The sequence below is a fragment of the Macaca nemestrina genome, chromosome 8, assembly GCF_043159975.1.
Source record: "Macaca nemestrina isolate mMacNem1 chromosome 8, mMacNem.hap1, whole genome shotgun sequence".
Lineage (NCBI taxonomy): Eukaryota > Metazoa > Chordata > Mammalia > Primates > Cercopithecidae > Macaca > Macaca nemestrina.
Window position 1 is genome coordinate 25569714 of NC_092132.1, and position 20752 is coordinate 25590465.

The following is a 20752-nucleotide window of genomic DNA, read 5'->3' on the forward strand; positions in this document are numbered from 1 at the left end:
TATAATAACTCATTTTATTTGGACCACTTCACCTTTTCTCAGGAAATGAGGAGATTAAATGAAAATAATTTCCCATAAAAAAACTAATAACTCTAATATGTAATGTTTAAATCTGGCTTTCTTTTTATATAATAGTTATTTTATTTTTGCATTTCCCTGATAACTTGGGGGGGAATACAGGTTTTACAATCATCAAATTTTATGTTTTTGAAATTTTATTGAAAATAAATTATACTCTGTAGATAAAACAGTCGTTAAATTAGATGGTGCGTGCGTTAAGTGCTGACAAGGATTTGGAGCAACTGGCACGTTCAGATCTTGCTGCTAGCAATGCAGAATGGTACTACTCTTCTGAGAGTTTTGTAGATTTTTAGAAAGTTAAATGTGTTTACCATATGACTCAGTAGTCCCACTGTTAGGTATTTGTACTACAGAGATGAAGCTTATATTCACACAAAAACCTGTACACAAGTGTTCATAACAGTTTTATTTCATACTTCCAAAGCGGAAAATAACCTAAATGCCCTTCAGCTGGTCAATGGATCAACAAACTGCTACAGTCTCTACAATATAATACCACTCAATGGCAAAAGGATCAAATTATTAATATATGTAACAACTTGAATGAATTTCAAAAACCTAGTGACACAAGCCAGTCTCAAAAGGTAGCATTCTATGTGATTCCATTTATCTGACAAAAGGATAGCATAAGGGACTTTTTGGGGATGACAGAACTGTTCTATATCCTGATTTTGGTGGTTAACTGAATCTGTACATATGTTGAATTTTATACAACTGTAGACCCCCAGAAAAGGTTTGTTTTTTTTTTGTATGATAATTTTAAAAAAACCCACAGGTGTACCTCCTTTTATTGTGCTTTGCTCTATTGTGCCTCGCAGATACCGTTTTTTCACAAATTGAAGGTTTGTGATAACCTTGCATCAAGAAAGTTTATCAGTGCCGTTTTTCCAACAACACATGCTCATTTCATGTCTCCATGTCACATTTTTGTAATTCTTGCAATATTTCAAACTTTTTCATTATTATATCTGTTAAGGTAATCTGTGATCAGAGATCTTTGATATTACAATTGTAATTGTTTTGGGGATGCCACACATGGCATCCGTATCAGATGGCAAACTTAAATGATAAACATTGTGTGTGTTCTGACTACTCTGTGGACCAGCTGTTCCCTGTCTCTGTCCCCCTCCTCGGGCCTCCCTATTTGCTGAGACACACAATATTGAAATTAGGTCAATTAATAACCCTACAATAGCCTCTGAACATGCAAGTGAAAGGAAGAGCCTCATATCTCTCACCTTGAACCAAAAGCTATAGAAATGGTGAAGCTTAGGGAGGAAGGCCAAAAGCTGGGCCTCTTGGCGCCAGTTAGCTAAGTTGTGACTGCAAAGGAAAAGTTCTTAAAGGAAATTAAAAGTACTGCTCCAATGAATACACAAATGATAAAAAAATGGAACAGCCTTATTGCTGATGTGGAGAAGGTTTTAAAGATCTGGATAGAAGATCAAACAGCCACACCATCCCTTAAGGCCAAGCCTAATCCAGAGCAAGACCCTAACTCTCTTCAGTTCTGTGAATGCTGAGAGGTGAGGAAGCTGCAGAAGAACATTTTGAAGCTAGGAGAGGCTGGTTCATGAGGTTTAAGAAAAGAAACTTTGTCCATAACATGAAAGTGCAAGGTGAAGCAACAAGTGCTGATATAGAAGCTACAGCAAGTTATCTAGAAGATTTAGCTAAGGTTTTTGATGAAGGTTGCTACACTAAGCAACAGATTTTCAATGTAGATGAAACAACCTTCTACTAGAAGAAGATGCTATCTAGAACTTTCCCAGCTAAAAAGAAGTCAGTGCCTGGCTTCAAAGGACAGGCTGACTCTTTTATTAGGGGCTAATGCAGCTGGGGACTTTTAAGTTAAAGCCAATGCTCATTTACCATTCCAAAAAATCCTGCAGCCCTTAACAATTATGCTAAATCTATTCTGCCTGTTCTCTGTAAATGAAGCAACAAAGCCTGGATGACAACAGGTGTTCACAGTATGGCTTACTGAATTGAATATTTTAAGCCCACTGTTGAGATTTCTGGTCAGAACAAGAGTCCTTTTAATATGGTACTGCTTATTGACAAGACACCTGGTTACCCAAGAGCTCTGATGGAGATGTACTAGGAGATTAATACTGTTTTTATGTGTGCTAACGTAACATCTATTCTGCAGCCTGTAGATTAAGGAGTAATTTCTACTTTCAAGTCTTATTATTTAAGAAATGCATTTCATAAGGCTATAGCTGCCATAGGTAGTGATTCCTCTGAGGCATCTGGACAAAGTCAGTTGAAACTCTGAAAAGGATTCACCATTCTAGATGCCATTAAGGACATTGATGATTTAGGGAGGAGATCAAAACATCAACATGTTTGGAAGAAGTAGCTTCCAAACCTCATGGATGACTTTGAGGGATTTAGAGAAGGAAGTAACTGCAGTTGTGGTAGAAATAGCAATGAAACTAGAATTAGAAGTGGAGCCTGAAGGGAAGACTGAATTGCTGCAATCTTTTTTTTTTTTTTTTTTTTTTTGAGACGGAGTCTCGCTCTGCCACCCAGGCTGGAGTGCAGTGGCCAGATCTCGGCTCACTGCAAGCTCCACATCTCGGGTTCACGCCATTCTCCTGCCTCAGCCTCCCGAGTAGCTGGGACTACAGGCGCCCGCCACCTCGCCCAGCTAGTTTTTTGTATTTTTTAGTAGAGACGGGGTTTCACCGTGTCAGCCAGGATGGTCTCGATCTCCTGACCTCATGATCCGCCCGTCTCGGCCTCCCAAAGTGCTGGGATTACAGGCTTGAGCCACCGCGCCCGGCCTGCTGCAGTCTTATGATACAACTTTAATGGATGGAGGGGTTGCTGCTTATGGATGAGCAAAGAAACTAGTTTCTTGAGATGGGATCTACTGGTGAAGATGCTCTGAACATTTTTGGAATGTCAGTGTTCATTGTCAACAATATTTGCTTAACAGAAATAAATTATTAAAATATATTGAGAAGTCTTTTCACTTTCAGAACTCTATGCTTTGTAGTTGTTACCTTGAATAGTTGTTAAAGCCATAGTTATGTTATATCCTTTCTAATTGGTAGAGAGATGGATGAAGATGGAGAAGGAATGACCTCTGTTAAGAGTCTATAGCCTTAATGTTTCTTTAATGGCTTTTCCCATTTTATTTTTCCTTTGATTATTCCGTAGAGTATTTGGAACTTGTCTTTTTATTTTTATTTTTTAATTTTTTTGAGACAGAGTCTCACTCTGTTGCCCAGGTTGGAGTGGAGTGGTGCAGTCTCAGCTCACTGCAACTTCTGCCTCCTGGGCTCCAGCGAGTCTCGTGCCTCAGCCTCCTGAGTAACTGGGATTACAGGCATGCACCACCATGCCTGGCTAATTTTTGTATTTTTAGTAGAGACAGGGTTTTGTCATATTGGCTGGGCTGGACTCGAACTCCTGGCCTCAGGTGACTCACCACCTCTGCCTCCCAAAGTGCTGGGATTATAGGCGTGAGCCACCGTGCCCAGCTCAAACTTGTCTTTTAACTAGATGAAAAAATTATTAAGCTATGGGAATGTCACTAATTTCACCTTGTGGCTACACCTAATGACAGGATGGCAGACACAAAGGTGTACAATAAGGATGTGGCTCATGGTGTTTGTGTATTTCATCTTGTATTCTTGCCCTTCCCATTCCATATCTTTTTTCTGTCTTTCATTTCTTTTGTATTTTTTTTAACTAATTTCAGCGAGGAAATGTAATATGTGTATATATACACATATAAGTTGCTTTTATGGGGTACAGTTTAAAAACCAGTTGAGAACAACATTTTCACATTTCCGTAAGACTTCATCGTATTGTTTTCATCAAATGGGAAATAAGGTCAGATAACTGTGGAACAAATATTTATGTAGTAGTCTCTCCTGACATAGTGAATATAACAGTGAGTCTGCTGAAAATTCTCTGCTTCATTAAGCTTACATTGTGATGCACTAATGGGTGGAGGTAGGTGCTATTACATTGTGAGGAATTGAGTCCCATCCTGATTTGTTTTCGACGTCTTAATTTTTGTCAAATTATAAAGCTTGTTGAATCCATTCAATTTTTTTGCCAGATTGATAGGGAATAATTATTTATTCAATTCTTCACGTATTCTTTACATTTATATCAAAATAGTATAGTGGCTTTGGCATTCCAAAATTAACAAAGAATGTGATAGTCATAGTAATAGTCATGTAACTTGGTGAGTAGAACATATATTCTGTTGTATTCATAGTTTAATAGTTTTTGACATGGTGAGTAGAACAAACCATTACTTGGCTAAAGAGTGTTTTTAGGAATTATATAAGAAGATAAAATGCTTACAAACAATTGGTATCAACTGATATTTAAGAAAATGCTCAGAGGCTGGGTGTGGTGGCTCATGCCTGTAATCAGAGGCACTTTGGGAGGCCAAGGAGAATGGGTCACTAGAGGTTAAGAGTTCGAGACCAGCCTGACCAACATGGTGAAACACCATCTCTACTAAAAATACAAAAATTAGCCGGTTGTGGTGGTGGGTGCCTGTAATCCCAGCTACTCGGGAGGCTGAGGGACGAGAATGCTTGAACCTGGGAGGTGGAGGTTGCAGTGAGTTGAGATAGTGCCACTGAACTCTGGCCTGGGTAACAGAGTGAGACTTCATCTCAAAAAAAAAAAAAGGAAAAAGAAAATGCTTGGTAAGATATATGTCTTATTATCTTATTATTAAAAGTTGGCTCTTTTTTTTTCCCCAGGAGAAACCTCAATTATTTTTCTAATGCTTATGCAGCTGCAGTTAGTGCGGTGGACCCTGATGCAGGAAATGGAGAACTTTGCATTAAGGTTCCATCAGAGCTGTGGAAACACGTTGATGGTAAAGCACCAAGAATATATTGACTATATACTAAAATCATGTTAGATTCAGAGACTAGAGAATTTTACATGAAGACTAATGATGCTGGCCAGGCACGGTGCCTCATACCCATAATCCCAGCACTTTGGGAGGCCAAGGTGGGCAGATCACCTAAGATTAGGAGTTCAAGACCAGCCTGGCCAACGTGGCAAAACCCCGTCTCTACTAAAAATACAAAAATTAGCCAGGCATGGTGGTGGGCGCCTGTAATCCCAGCTACTCAGGAGGCTGAGGCAGGAGAATTGCTTGAACCCAGGAGGTGGAGATTGCAGTAAGCTGAGATCACACCCCTGCACTCAAGCCTGTGCAACAGAGTGAGACTCCGTCTAATAAAAAAAAAACAAACACCAATGATGTCAAAATTGTAAATTAACCAGTTGAAATATACAGAATGGGTTGGAAGCCCTTTTTCTTTTTAAGGATCACTGGCTAACAGGATAATATCAGTTCAGAGCTGTGAAAAAAGCAATTTATTTCACCGTTTTTTAAAGCAAAAAAATATTTTTTTTTTTTTTTTGAGATGGAGTTTTGCTCTCCTCACCCAGGGTGGAGTGTAATGGTGCAATCTTGGCTCACTGCAACCTCCGCCTCCCAAGTTCAAGCGATTCTCCTGCCGCAGCCACTGAGTAACTGGGATTACAGGCTCCTGCCACCACGCCTGGCTAATTTTTGTAATTTTAGAGGAGACGGGGTTTTACCATGTTGGCCAGACTAGTCTCGAACTCCTCACCTCAGGTGATCCGCCCACTTTGGCCTCCCAAAGTGCTGGGATTACAGGGGTGAGCCACTGCACCTGGCGGTGAAAAATATTTTTAAAAAATCATGTAGATAGAACCATTTGTCAAGATTTGAGAACCCGGACAATATCAAATTAGTTTAGAATTATAGCATTTTGTAGCAGGAAAGATCCTGAAAAATCTGGTTCAATTCCTTCTTTTTACAGAAGAGTAATCTGAAGTCTAATGAGAGTGAGTAACCTGCTGAACTTCACTTAGCAAATTATTGGTGGAGTTAAAGCTAAAACACAGGGTTCCTGATACTCAGTCTGCAGACTTTTTAAACCTTCTTTGTGTCTTGTATAAAGTTTTAGCCACTGTAATATTGTACATTAGCTTCTGCCTTGCTTATTTAGCCTTATAAAAATCAAGATAAGGAAGTAAAAGACTTCTTGTTTTGTTTATTGCTTTATGTTGTGGGTGCTGGGGGTGGGATAGGGTTTGTGGAGGAACTTACCCTAATTTAGGGGACAGACGTGGAAGTCGTCATTGCCTTTTTAGTGTTTGGAGATAGTGCATATGATTGTAATGCTTGGAGGGAAATTAGAATCTTACAAAAGCAATGCAGTTTACAGTGAAGAAATCAAGCGTAACAAAATACATGATAATAATGCAAATTCTCGAGTAGTGTTCCCTACTCTACCTCTCATCCTTGTACTCCCCAAAGTCACCTAGGGTTAATTTTGCAGGAGAATGTAATAGGAGAAAGAACTTGAAAAGTAAGTGTGTTAGTCTGTTTTCATGCTGCTGATAAAAGACATACCTCAGACTAGGAAGAAAAAGAGGTTTAATGAACTTACAGTTCCGCATGGCTGGGGAGACCTCACAATCTTGGCAGAAGGCAAGTAGGAGCAAGTCATGTCTTCTGCAGATGGTGGCCAGCAAAAAGAGAGAGAGAGCTTGTGCAGGGAAACTCCCATTTTGAAAACCATCAGATCTTGTGACACTTATTCACTATCGTGAGAATAGCACGGGAAAGACTTGCCCCCGTGATTCAATTACCTCCTACCGGGTCCCTCCCATACCATGTGGGAGTTATGGGAGCTACAAGATTTGGGTGGGAACACAGAGCCAAACTGTATCAGTAAGTTTGGGATTGGATTTGGAAGGTGTAAGTGTGCAGTGTGGGAGTTTTGGACTTTTTAGGCATTGTACGTTGTCAGAAATGTTGAGAGGAGGATATGGCGTAACCAAAGGTGTATTTTGGGAAAATAATACAAGCAATAGTTATAATTGATTGGAGGTAGAAATACCAATAGTAGCAGCCTGTTGAGTTAATATAGGCAGACATATGGTAAAAGTCTAAACTAGGGTAAGTAGTGTGGTTTTTCATATAAATCTCAGTCCTCAATTCCATTTCATGTTCAGCATTAAATCTTTGTCTTTATTATATAGACCACTGTACTTATTTATGTATCAATGTGTGTGTATGTTTATTTGTTGCAGAGTTAAAGGTCCTGAAGATACACATCAATTTTTCTCTGGATCAGCCCAAAGGAGGTCTTCATTTTGTGGTACCCAGTGTAGAGGGAAGTATGGCAGAGAGAGGTGCTCATGTTTTCTCTTGTGGGTATCAAAATTCTACAAGGTAGATTATAGATTCTTAAATATTTCAGTTAATTTTTAAATTGCATTTTTTATGTATAAGCAAGGCATACATTTGGTGTAAAACAAGAAATACTAGTTTTATTCCCTCCCAAATTCAGAGTTCTTTCAAATTACTTTGTTAGTCATTCCTCCTAAAAAAAATTTTTTTTTTTGAGACAGTCTTGCTCTGTCACCCTTGTTGGGGTGCGCTGGGGTGCTATCTCTGCTCACTGCAACCTCTACCTCCTAGGTTCAAGTGATTCTCATGCCTCAGCCTCTCAAGTAGCTGGTATTACAGGTATTCACCACTACACCTGCCTAATTTTTTATATTTTTAGTAGAGATGGGATTTCACCATGTTGGCTAGGCTGGCCTTTAACTCCTGACCTCAAGTGATCCGCCCACCTTGGCCTCCCAAAGTGCTGGGATTACAGGCATGAGCCACGGCACCCAGCCCTCCTTAATGTTACATCTCCCTTATTCTCTCTCATTTTCATGTTTACCGTTCTAAAATAATCATCTCACTTGATTCCTTCTTTTTTAAAAACTTTATATTGAAGTAAAACATACATATAGAAAATTGCACAGAATGTAAACTTCGATGAATTTTCACAAGTGAACAAGCCCACATAATTTACACTTAGACACAATATTACAAGCATTACAGAGACCTCCTCTCACCTGCTTTCATTCTCTACTTCCCCACTTCACATTCTACTTCTCAACTCTGCTTATATATTTATTTATTTATTTATTTTTTGAAACAGAGTCTCATTCTGTTGGCCAGGCTGGAGTACAGTGGCATAATCTTGGCTCACTGCAACCCCCACCTCCTGGACTGCAGTGATTCTCCTGCCTAGCCTCCCAAGTAGCTGGGACTACAGGCATGTGCCACCACACCTGGCTAATTATTGTATTTTTAGTAGAGACGGGGTTTCCTCATGTCTTTAGTAGAGACAGCCTGTCGCACAGGCTGGAGTGCAGTGGCGCAATCTCGGTTCATACAGCCTCCACCTTCCAGGTTCAAGTGATCCTCCTGCCTCAGCCTCTGGAGTAGCTGGGATTACAAGCAGATGCATCATTCCTGGCTGATTTTTGCATTTTTAGTAGAGACAGGTTTCACCATGTTGGCCAGGCTGGTTTCAAACTCCTGACCTCAGGTAATCCACCGGCCTCAGCCTCCCATAGTGCTGGGATTACAGGCGTCAGCCACTGCGCCCAGCCTCTCCTCAGATTATTATAACTCCTCTAAACCAGGTATAATGTCTTACACACTTTTATGCCTCAATACTAAGTACCTACCCTGTCACATAACACCTTACCCGAATTGATGAAAGCTGACTATAAATTTTATATCTGGCTTTACCAGCACTCAGTTTGAATTTATACAATGCGTTACATACTTCAAAAAAGCAGTTTTATAATTTAATCAAATTCTGAATATTCGTTATGCTTTATAAAACTTTTTACTGTAAGCCTTTTTTAGTTTCTAGAAATGAATGCTGCATAAAAACTGACTAATGTGCATATACAAGTTAAAATTATTTTTTAAAACATTGGAAACTAAGAATTGCTTAACTCTTTTTAGGGTTTGAACTGATGGTAACACATAATTTTTTTTTTAATGTTGCCAAATAGTATTTGGAAACAGATTTTATTTTATCAGATTTTTTTTAGGTTGTACAGTAAAAAGCTTCAGTAGCCAAATAGCTAAAGGTTTTGTTTGTTCATTTTCTAGAAATGCTAAAATAACTTGCATGTTGGGAAAGCAATGTAGGGGACACTTTGAATACATTTTCTATACTGTCAATCTTTTTTCTAGATTTTGGTTCCCTTGTGTTGATTCATACTCTGAATTGTGTACATGGAAATTAGAATTTACAGTAGATGCTGCAATGGTTGCTGTTTCTAATGGCGATTTGGTGGAGACAGTGTATACCCATGATATGAGGAAGAAAACTTTCCATTATATGCTTACCATTCCTACAGCAGCGTCAAATATCTCCTTGGCCATTGGACCATTTGAAATACTTGTAGATCCATACATGCATGAGGTAAGTCAGAGAGCTCTCCCCTCTTACTCTTCTCCTGGCCTTTTACTGCTTTTAAAAAGATGGATATTGACTGGGTGCAGTGGCTCACGCCTGTAATCCCAGCACTTTGGGAGGCCAAGGCATGTGGATCACGAGGTCGGGAGATCGATCCTGGCCAACACAGCAAAACCCGATCATTACTAAAAATACAAAAACTTAGCCAGGCATGGTGGTGGGCACCTCTAGTCCTAACTACTTGGGAGGCTGAGGCAGGAGAATGGCTTGAACCCGGGAGGCGGAGCTTGCATTGAGCTAAGATTGCGCCACTGCACTCCAGCCTGGGCAACAGCCTGAGACTCTGTCTCAAAAAATAAATAAATAAATAAGTTTCCTTATCTGATATATATAATGATGTGAATTCTTGAATGAATTTCTTTTAAAATGTTGTATTTAAATTTCAGATTATTTTCCAACAGAGTCTTAGCATTTCAAAAGAGCTTCAGTTATTTAGAGTATAGGTTGATTTCTATAACTAATTCTGTTCATTACTAATGTCATCTTTTTGTTTATCATGTTTTTGCATGTTGTGGTCCCATCTCTGGTATGTAAAATATTGTAAATTCAAAATTAAAGAGGAAGATTTATTCTCTCTTCAACCTATACAGAGGAAAATAGACAGTTAGAAACCCAGTTAGCATACTCAGGAAGACTTCTAGTTTCTTCCCAGCACATATCTTATCATAATTCATTTATCAATTGACAGGCCAAATAGCAGTTTTAGGCCTCCCCAAGCATGAGACTTCTGCTGATTAGAAAATGATTTATTAGTTGTTACCTCTCTTCTTTAGTCTCAACTTAGGTTTTTTTTTTTTTTTTTAAAGAAATATATAAACATGTAATTTGACCATGTATATCTCAACAGCATTTCTTTTAGTCATGTGAATAAAAATTGAGGGCAGCAGGCTTTCAATGAGCTCCTCAGTTTGCCTTTTATATTTTCTTTGCCGAAATTCACAGGATTTGTAAAATCACTCATGGAAAAGATTCAGGATATTTTGTGTTGGTTTTGCTTATGTTGTCTTAACAATGACTCTTTTGGGGAGGGGGGAGGGATTGCATTGGGAGTTATACCTGATGTAAATGACGAGTTGATGGGTGCAGCACAGCAACATGGCACAAGTATACATATGTAACAAACCTGCACGTTATGCACATGTACCCTACAACTTAAAGTATAATAATAATAAATAAATTTAAAAAAAAAAAAAAAACAATGACTCTTTTGAAAGGTTTATCCACTGATAAGATTGGCAGTGAACTTTATTGTCTTTGGTAACTTTAAAATCAATGTTTGATTAGTACCTATTTTGTATTTCAGAAGAATTTTTTCCTACTCTGAGTTATTGAATAGGAACAAGGCAAATGATAGTCAAGAATTGTTTTTCCTGACTTAGTCTTTCTCTGTGTCAAATACATGAGTTGTTACCTGCATTATCAGTAAATTTGCTGTCTTGTAGGTTTGTCTAAAAATGAGTCCTTTTTCTGATGAATAGTATTTTTTATTTGCATACACAAATAAAATTATGATTAAATATCATGATTAATACAAAGGGAATGTTAATCATGATACTGTTTGGGGCCCTGATCATTAATAATACATAGATACTTTTCTCCACTCTTATGGTAGCCTCTAATCTGTTCTTTTAAATGTTATTAGAAGAATAATTGTTATGATAAATTAAAAACTTCCCTTGCCTTTATAATTCTGCAGTAATTAGAACTCTTTAGCATGGCTTTCAAGATCTTCTGTAATTTGACTCTAATAGATGTTATAGTCAAAATAGTTTACTTAGACTTCTCTGATCGTACCTTTTTTCTTCCCATCTTTGACTCTGGGATGTTCCCTTTTCCTATACCAAAAATTCCCTATCAAACTTCTGTTGAACTCAAAAAGATTACAACGGCTTCACACTCCTGCGTGAAACCTTACATGGTTGTTCTAGTCAGTGATCTGTGTCATTGTTGATGGCACTCATGTGGCACAGTATCGGGGGAACCAGCCCCCAGTATTTCAGTGTAGGTTCTTTTCTATTTTCCCTAAGTGTCAGCTGGTCTGAGAAATAAAGAGAAAGCGTACAAAAGAGACAAATTTTACAACTGGGCCTCTGGGGATGACATCACCTATTGGTAGGTTCCATGATGCCCCTTGAGCTGCAAAACCAGGAAGTTTTTATTAGGGATTTCAAAAGGGGAAGGGGGTACAAACAGGGAGTAAGTCACAAAGATGACATGCTTCAAAGGGCAATAAAAGATCACAAGGGTAGAAGGACAGAGCAAGATCACAAGGCCAGGGTGAAATTAGAATTACTGATGAGGTTCCATGTCCTGTTGGGCACGCATTGGCACTGATAAACATCTTAACAGGAAACAGGGTTCGAGAGCAGACAACTGGTCTGACTAGAATTTGCCAGGCTGGAATTTCCTAATCCTAGCAAGCCTGAGGGTACTGCAGGAGACTAGGGCGTATTTCATCCCTTATCATCAACCGCATAAGACAGACACTCCTAGAGTGGCCATTTAGAGGCCTCCCCCTGGGAATGCATTCCTTTCCCAGGGTTATTCCTTACTGGGGAAAGAATTCCGCGATATTTCTCTTATTTGCTTTCTGCAAGAAGAGAAATATGACTTTGTTCTGCCCGGCCCCACAGGCAGTCAGACTTTATGGTTATCTCCCTTGTTCCCTGGAAATTGCTGTTACCCTGTTCCTTTTTAGGATACCAAGATTTCATATTGTTCAAACACACATGTTTTACAAACAATCTGTGCAGATAATGCAATCATCACAGGGTCCTGAGGCGACATACATCCTCAGCTTACGAAGATGACGGGATTAAGAGATTAAAGACAGGCATAGGAAATTTAAGAGTATTGATTGAGGAAGTGATAAATGTCCACGAAATCTTCACAGTTTATGTTCAGAGATTGCAGTAAAGACAGGCGTAAGAAATTATAAAAGTATTAATTTGGGGAACTAATAAATGTCCATGAAATCTTCACAATTTATGTTCTTCTGCCATGGCTTCAGCCAGTCTGTCCGTTCAGGGTCCCTGACTTCCTGCAACAGCACAGATCACAGTAAGAGATAGCATACAATAATTGTGTGACCAAAGTGAGATGTAACCTAATGAAAAAAACCAGAGTTACTATTTCTGTTGCAGGCATTTTTTAATCTCCTAACTGCCATTAAGTTTTTCTGCAGTTTTTGGTATGTAATTGAAATATTAGAGGGGGACTACAGTAATTATTTTTTATATGCAGATAATATGATTAACATTAACAGTTGATAAGATGCATTATTATAACATGCATTATTCACTAGATTAGATATTTATGAATAAGAAGTATGTTTATAATAAGCCTTTGAAATTTAAATCTTTCTTATTATGTGTACATATGAGAAAAAATTTTAATTGAATTTGGAACCAGAGTTATATTTTAGTTGGTCTAAGCATTCCACAGACTTATAATACACCATGAATTTAATTTTTAAGTACAATTAATATTTTATAAATGTGATCAGTAAAAGTAATCACTATTTTCACATTTTCTTTTTTTTTTTTTAATTTATTTATTATTATTATACTTTAAGTTGTAGGGTACATGTGCATAACGTGCAGGTTTGTTACATATGTATACTTGTGCCATGTTGCTGTGCTGCACCCATCAACTCATCATTTACATCAGGTATAACTCCCAATGCAATCCCTCCCCCCTCCCCCCTCCCCATGATAGGCCCCTGTGTGTGATGTTCCCCTTCCTGAGTCCAAGTGATCTTATTGTTCAGTTCCCACCTATGAGTGAGAACATGCAGTGTTTGGTTTTCTGTTCTTGTGATAGTTTGCTAAGAAAGATGGTTTCCAGCTGCATCATGTCCCTACAAAGGACACAAACTCATCCTTTTTGCTGGCTGCATAGTATTCCATGGTGTATATGTGCCACATTTTCTTAATCCAATCTGTCACTGATGGACATTTGGGTTGATTCCAAGTCTTTGCTATTGTGAATAGTGCTGCAATAAACATACGTGTGCATGTGTCTTTATAGCAGCATAATTTATAATCCTTTGGGTATATACCCAGTAATGGGATGGCTGGGTCATATGGTACATCTAGTTCTAGATCCTTGAGGAATCGCCATACTGTTTTCCATAATGGTTGAACTAGTTTACAATCCCACCAACATTGTAAAAGCGTTCCTATTTCTCCACATCCTCTCCAGCACCTGTTGTTTCCTGACTTTTTAATGATCGCCATTCTAACTGGTGTGAGATGGTATCTCATTGTGGTTTTGATTTGCATTTCTCTGATGGCCAGTGATGATGAGCATTTTTTCATGTGTCTGTTGGCTGTATGAATGTCTTCTTTTGAGAAATGTCTGTTCATATCCTTTGCCCACTTTTTGATGGGGTTGTTTGTTTTTTTCTTGTAAATTTGATTGAGTTCTTTGTAGGTTCTGGATATTAGCCCTTTGTCAGATGAGTAGATTGCAAAAATGTTCTCCCATTCTGTAGGTTGCCTGTTCACTCTGATGGTAGTTTCTTTTGCTGTGCAGAAGCTCTTTAGTTTAATGAGATCCCATTTGTCAATTTTGGCTTTTGCTGCCGTTGCTTTTGGTGTTTTAGACATGAAGTCTTTGCCCATGCCTATGTCCTGAATGGTACTACCTAGGTTTTCCTCTAGGATTTTTATGGTATTAGGTCTAACATTTAAGTCTCTAATCCATCTTGAATTAATTTTCATATATGGAGTAAGGAAAGGATCCAGTTTCAGCTTTCTACTTATGGCTAGCCAATTTTCCCAGCACCATTTATTAAATAGGGAATCCTTTCCCCATTTCTTGTTTCTCTCAGGTTTGTCAAAGATCAGATGGCTGTAGATGTGTGGTATTATTTCTGAGGACTCTGTTCTGTTCCATTGGTCTATATCTCTGTTTTGGTACCAGTACCATGCTGTTTTGGTTACTGTAGCCTTGTAGTATAGTTTGAAGTCAGGTAGCGTGATGCCTCCAGCTTTGTTCTTTTGACTTAGGATTGTCTTGGAGATGCGGGCTCTTTTTTGGTTCCATATGAACTTTAAAGCAGTTTTGTCCAATTCTGTGAAGAAACTCATTGGTAGCTTGATGGGGATGGCATTGAATCTATAAATTACCTTGGGCAGTATGGCCATTTTCACGATATTGATTCTTCCTATCCATGAGCATGGTATGTTCTTCCATTTGTTTGTGTCCTCTTTTATTTCACTGAGCAGTGGTTTGTAGTTCTCCTTGAAGAGGTCCTTTACATCCCTTGTCAGTTGGATTCCTAGGTATTTTATTCTCTTTGAAGCAATTGTGAATGGAAGTTCATTCCTGATTTGGCTCTCTGTTTGTCTGTTACTGGTGTATAAGAATGCTTGTGATTTTTGCACATTTATTTTGTATCCTGAGACTTTGCTGAAGTTGCTTAATAAAATACTGGCAAACCGGATTCAGCAACACATCAAAAAGCTTATCCACCATGATCAAGTGGGCTTCATCCCTGGGATGCAAGGCTGGTTCAACATTCGCAAATCAATAAACATAATCCAGCATATAAACAGAACCAAAGACAAGAACCACATGATTATCTCAATAGATGCAGAAAAGGCTTTTGACAAAATTCAACAGCCCTTCATGCTAAAAACGCTCAATAAATTCGGTATTGATGGAACGTACCTCAAAATAATAAGAGCTATTTATGACAAACCCACAGCCAATATCATACTGAATGGGCAAAAACTGGAAAAATTCCCTTTGAAAACTGGCACAAGACAGGGATGCCCTCTCTCACCACTCCTATTCAACATAGTGTTGGAAGTTCTGGCTAGGGCAATTAGGCAAGAGAAAGAAATCAAGGGTATTCAGTTAGGAAAAGAAGAAGTCAAACTGTCCCTGTTTGCAGATGACATGATTGTATATTTAGAAAACCCCATTGTCTCAGCCCAAAATCTCCTTAAGCTGATAAGCAACTTCAGCAAAGTCTCAGGATATTTTCACATTTTCTTTCAGCATCTTGAAATTATTAAAGAATAGATTTATGAGAACATTTATTTATAATTGAGATATTTAGGAAATTTACAATATTAAAGGTAACTGTTTCATTTAGATGATCTTCCTTGCTTCTTCTTTTCAGGTTACTCATTTTTGTTTGCCCCAACTTCTTCCATTGCTGAAACATACCACATCATACCTTCATGAAGTCTTTGAATTTTATGAAGAAATTCTTACGTGTCGATACCCATACTCCTGTTTTAAGACTGTCTTCATTGATGAGGCTTATGTTGAAGTGGCTGCTTATGCTTCCATGAGCATTTTTAGGTTGGTATCTCTTCATATTTGAAATGCCTAAATTAAGGTAATGATATGAAGAAAAGTTACTGATTTTGTGGTCAATTTTAAGACGAGCTTTGACCTTTTTTCTCCAATTTAAATGTGATTGGCTTTGTAGAAAATTTGGTTTTTCAAATTTGTAAATGTAGAAAAACATGAAGACAAGAATTTTGAGATAACTCAAAAGGCTCATCTTCATCCAGAATTAACTAATATTAATATTTTCCCCATTTTAGTCTTGTTTTCGTGAATTCTTTAAAAATTGTACAAATTATTGAATGACTAGTATGAATTTTTTTCTAGCACTATTTAAAAATGTACTGATATTGTCAGAAATTTACTGATATCATCAGTGGAAAATGTTGTGTTCTTTGTTTTGAGCAAAAGTTACTAAGATGAGGAATTTTAACTAAATTTTGAAAAGATTAGAAAGCTGGGATAATTTTTTTTTCTATTTTATATCTAACTTCTGTTGTTTTAAAAGTGGAATTATTTTATTTTCACTGAATAAGTATTTATTTCTTGGTTATAATGAGCTTTCTTCTCTTTTAAATTCCAGCACGAATCTTTTACACAGTGCCATGATTATAGATGAGACACCTTTGACTAGAAGGTGTTTAGCCCAGTCCTTGGCCCAGCAGTTTTTTGGATGTTTCATATCTAGAATGTCTTGGTGAGTAACCTGAAAGTTCATACTACTGAGAAAAGAATCAAGTTTATTTTTCTTTTCTTTTCCTGCATTTAAGCTGACCTTTGCCCTAATTGCAGATAGCTAGTTTAAGAGACACTGTTCTAGATGTATTTAAAGAAAAATGATTGTAAGTTTCATCCTAACTTTTTGGACATGAAATCAATATAATCACTTCTGTGGTTTATAAGGTAAGATTTTGGTAAGACGGTGTCTTAAAGAACCAAATGAATTCTGTAAATAAAAGAACATAAATGTACAGAAAACTGTTGTTAGAATTTTGATGTCAGTGTTCAAAGCAATTGGAAATAACTTAATATTTAATGTAAAATAGTGCTCCTCTGCAGTATTAATAATTATTTAGGGATTTGCCTACTATTGCTCAGCTTTGTACCAGTTTGTTGAAAGAAATGAAAGGTATAAATGCTCTTTCTTTTCTTTTTTATTAACTTGAGGATGATTTAGAAGATAACAGAAAAATTAAGATTATAATTGTGAACATTCTATACTATATAGAGTATATAAATCTTGGTTTTCTTTTTTCGCCTGCTGGAGTGGAGAGGGCAGAGGCTAAACATAGATCTCTTGATTTGTAATTTTCCTAAATCCACATGTAGAAGTTTCATTAAAGAATAGTGCTTGGAACGTAGTAGGCAAAATATGGGTGGCTGGCTGGATGTATGGATGGATGGATGGGGTGGGTGGATGGATAGATGGATGAGTATACAAATGACTAAATGAGTGAGTGATGTTAATTGCCATTTTTCTAGAGAAAGCAACAAAAATGAATGAAGCAATTAAACTTTAGGTTTTAGAATGTCATTATTAATGGCATAATGCATGGGATTGGCAATAATAGCATGTGGACTTTTAGAATTCAACAGTATAGTCCTGACTATGAGCAAGTATTTCCCTAGAGGCAAAGACAGTAAGAACAGAGTTGGGCAGGAGGGAAGCAACACTGTCAGAGTAGAACATATACTCTAGTAATTTATACCTGAAGCAAGACTGTAAAGCAGTCTCATAATTAATGGTAAAGGCAGGTGTGAATAAGGTATAATGAATGGGCAAGCAGAACTCAGCCAGAGGAAGTTGGGGAACCTAATGATTTGTTAATAATTTTCATTTTCTTTATGAAGGCAGGGAAATACACACTACACTTATTCCATTATCCTCTTCGACATTTTCTGAGGAGTTTTTATGATTAAAAGTAATCTGTACTTTGACTTTTTGCTCAGGTCTGATGAATGGGTGCTGAAGGGAATTTCAGGCTATATCTATGGACTTTGGATGAAAAAAACTTTTGGTGTTAATGAATACCGCCATTGGATTAAAGAGGTAATGACAGCTAGATCCCTCATCCACTTACAAGTCAGTAAGACTGTTAATGTTCTCCTGATTTCCAGGTCTCATGTCCTCCATTTTTAATGACTGTAAAATACTTCAAAATACTACTTGAAAATCCCTAATTTTTCCCAGCAAAATGGGAATCGATTTACTGAGAAAGACTAATGGTCTATTTTATCTAATCTCCATTGTCAACATTGGCCCCTAAAAACATTTTTTCCTCTATGGAAGAGAATATTTAAGTTCCTTAAACATCAGATTGGTTGTTAGGTATGTCCCAGCTCCTTTTAGTAGTCATTTGTAATTGTGCTTCCTAAATTTGTTTAGCTTTGTGACCTTAATCTTTCCAAGTCTCATCTGTTTCTTGAGGGCAGTCGTAGTGTCTGCCCATGGGCAGAGATTATTAGACATTATACATGTAATGTGCATGATGCTTTGCACATATTAACTGCTTATATTCTGGCTAGGCCTTGAATGCATTTGTGTTGTCATTTCATGTCTTTTTTTTTTTTTTTTAAACAATTTAAAGATTTGGCCAAAAATATAACATCAATTGTATTTTACTTAGCACATTCTGGTCATATACATAAACATTTTAATCATATCATGCTTAGTGTCTTCCTTCTCAGATGGAAAAATTGCAGCCTTTAATATCTTTATTAAACAAACCTTATCATCTTCCCCTTATTCTCATTTTACATATTATTATCATCCAAGAGTAAACTCAAGCCAAAAAGTTAATTTTCGAATACTTTAAACATCTAGAGCTATTAAGGTATTTGTACATCTATAACTGAAGGAGTCTCTTCTTTATTTCAGAAACTATTAAAGAAGAAGAACAGAATAACACAACACTTAAAATGTTTCAGGCACTGTTACCAATGTTTTATAAATATTAATGAACCTAATTCTCCTAACTACCTTGCTATTATTCCCATTTTATAGATGAAGAAACTGAGGCACAGAAAGAAAGGTTAAATTATGTGGTCAAAGTATACAGCTAGTAAGTAGTAGGCCCAGGATTCTAGCTTGGCTTTTAGTTTCTTCCCTATGCTGTTTGCCACTTTTCTATACTACATCTATATTATTTAAAGCAGTTATGAGTTTCCAATGTTGCAGGAAGTCAGGGACCCCGAATGGAGGGACCGACTGGAGCTGCAGCAGAGGAACATAAATTGTGAAGATTTCATTTTAATATGGACATTTATCAGTTCCCAAATAATACTTTTATAATTTCTTATGCCTGTCTTTACTTTAATCTGTTAATCCTGTTATCTTCATAAGCTGAGGATGTACGTCACCTCAGGACCACTGTGATAATTGTGTTAACTGTACAAATTGATTGTGAAACCTGTGTTTGAACAAAATGAAATCAGTGCACCTTGAAAAAGAACAGAATAACAGTGATTTTTTAGGGAACAAGGGAAGACAACCATGAGGTGTGACTGCCTGTGGGGTCGGGCAAAAAGAGCCATATTTTTATTCTTGCAGAGAGCCTATAAACAGACATGCAAGTAGGGAAGATATCGCTAAATTCTTTTTGTAGCAAGGAATATTAATATTAATACCCTGGGAAAGGAATGCATTCCTGTGGGGGGAGGTCTATAAACGGCCACTCTGGGAACGTCTGTCTTATGTGGTTGAGATAAGGACTGGGATATGCCCTGGTCTCCTGCAGGACCCCCAGGCTTACTAGGGTGGGGAAAAATTCCGCCCTGGTAAATTTGTGGTCAGACTGGTTCTCTGTTCTCGGACCCTGTTTTCTCTTATTTAAGATGTTTATCAAGACAATACACGCACTGCTGAGCGTAGACCCTTATCAGTAGTTCTGCTTTTGCCCTTTGCCTTGTGACCTTTGTTGGACCCTTATCAGTAGTTCTGCTTTTGCCTTTTGTGCTATTCCCTCAGAAGCATATGATCTTTGTTAGACCCTTACTAGCCTTTTGCCCTTTGACGCATGTGATCTTTGTACCTACTCCCTATTCTTACACTCCCTCCCCTTTTAAAACCCTTAATAAAAACTTGCTGGTCTGAGACTCGGGTCGGCATCATAGTCCTACTGATATGTGATGTCACCCTCGGCGGCCCAGCTGTAAAATTCTTCTCTTTATACTGTCTCTCTTTATTTCTCAGCCGGCCGACACTTACGGAAAATAGAAAGAACCTATGTTGAAATATTGAAGGCGGGTTCCCCCAATATTCCAGCACAATTGTGGTAGTGTTTTTTTTTCACTTATGCTTTTCTTTTTTTTTGAGACGGAGTCTCACTCTGTTGCCCAGGCTGTAGTGCAGTGGCACAATCTTGGCTCACTGCAACCTCTGCGTCTGGGTTTAAGTGATTCTTCTACCTTAGCCTCCTGAGAGCTGGAATTATAGGCACCTGCCATCATGCCCGGCTAATTGTTTGTATTTTTAGTAGAGACATGGTTTTACCATGTTGGCCAGGATGGTCTCGAACTCCTGACCTCATGATCCACTCGCCTCAGCTTCCCGAAGTGCTGGGATGGATTACAGGTGTGAGCCACTGTGCCCACCTTCACTTATGCTTTTTTTTTATTTTAATTAACCAGGCATGGTGGCATGTGCCTGTAGTTCCAGCTTCTTGGAAGGCTGAGGTGGGAGGATCACCTAAGCCAAGGTGGTTAAGGCTGCGGTAAGCCATAATCAGCTACTGAACTCCAGCCTGGGTTACAGAGTAAAACCCTGTCTCAAAACAAAACAAAAAACAACCCCCTGCACCCTGCTTTTTTTTTTTTCTGTTTAAAAAAAAATCCCTTTTTTTAAAGTTCGATTTATGTCATGTTAGAGAAGACTGGAGAAGTTTAAAATGATGGATTCCTGACATAATTTATTCCCATTCCTTTTTACTCGCCTGAATTCCTTGAAGCAAAATACAGAGAAGGAAAAAATAAACTTGGAGACAGCTCAGAGAGATTGA

At 37.8% G+C, this 20752-nt stretch overlaps 1 protein-coding gene across 4 annotated transcripts in view; it reads left to right on the top strand.

Annotated features, from left to right (window-relative positions):
* LOC105468525 (TATA-box binding protein associated factor 2) overlaps positions 1-20752 on the top strand; it is a 119710-nt gene that overhangs the window by 20867 nt on the left and 78091 nt on the right. For all 4 annotated transcript variants that reach the window (XM_071067881.1, XM_071067882.1, XM_071067883.1 and 1 more), the window contains 6 exons: positions 4821-4939; positions 7201-7342; positions 9164-9395; positions 15583-15767; positions 16339-16452; positions 17706-17805. In XM_071067881.1, coding sequence (XP_070923982.1) covers positions 4821-4939; positions 7201-7342; positions 9164-9395; positions 15583-15767; positions 16339-16452; positions 17706-17805 — 892 coding nt within the window. The remainder of the gene's footprint in view (positions 1-4820; positions 4940-7200; positions 7343-9163; positions 9396-15582; positions 15768-16338; positions 16453-17705; positions 17806-20752) is intronic.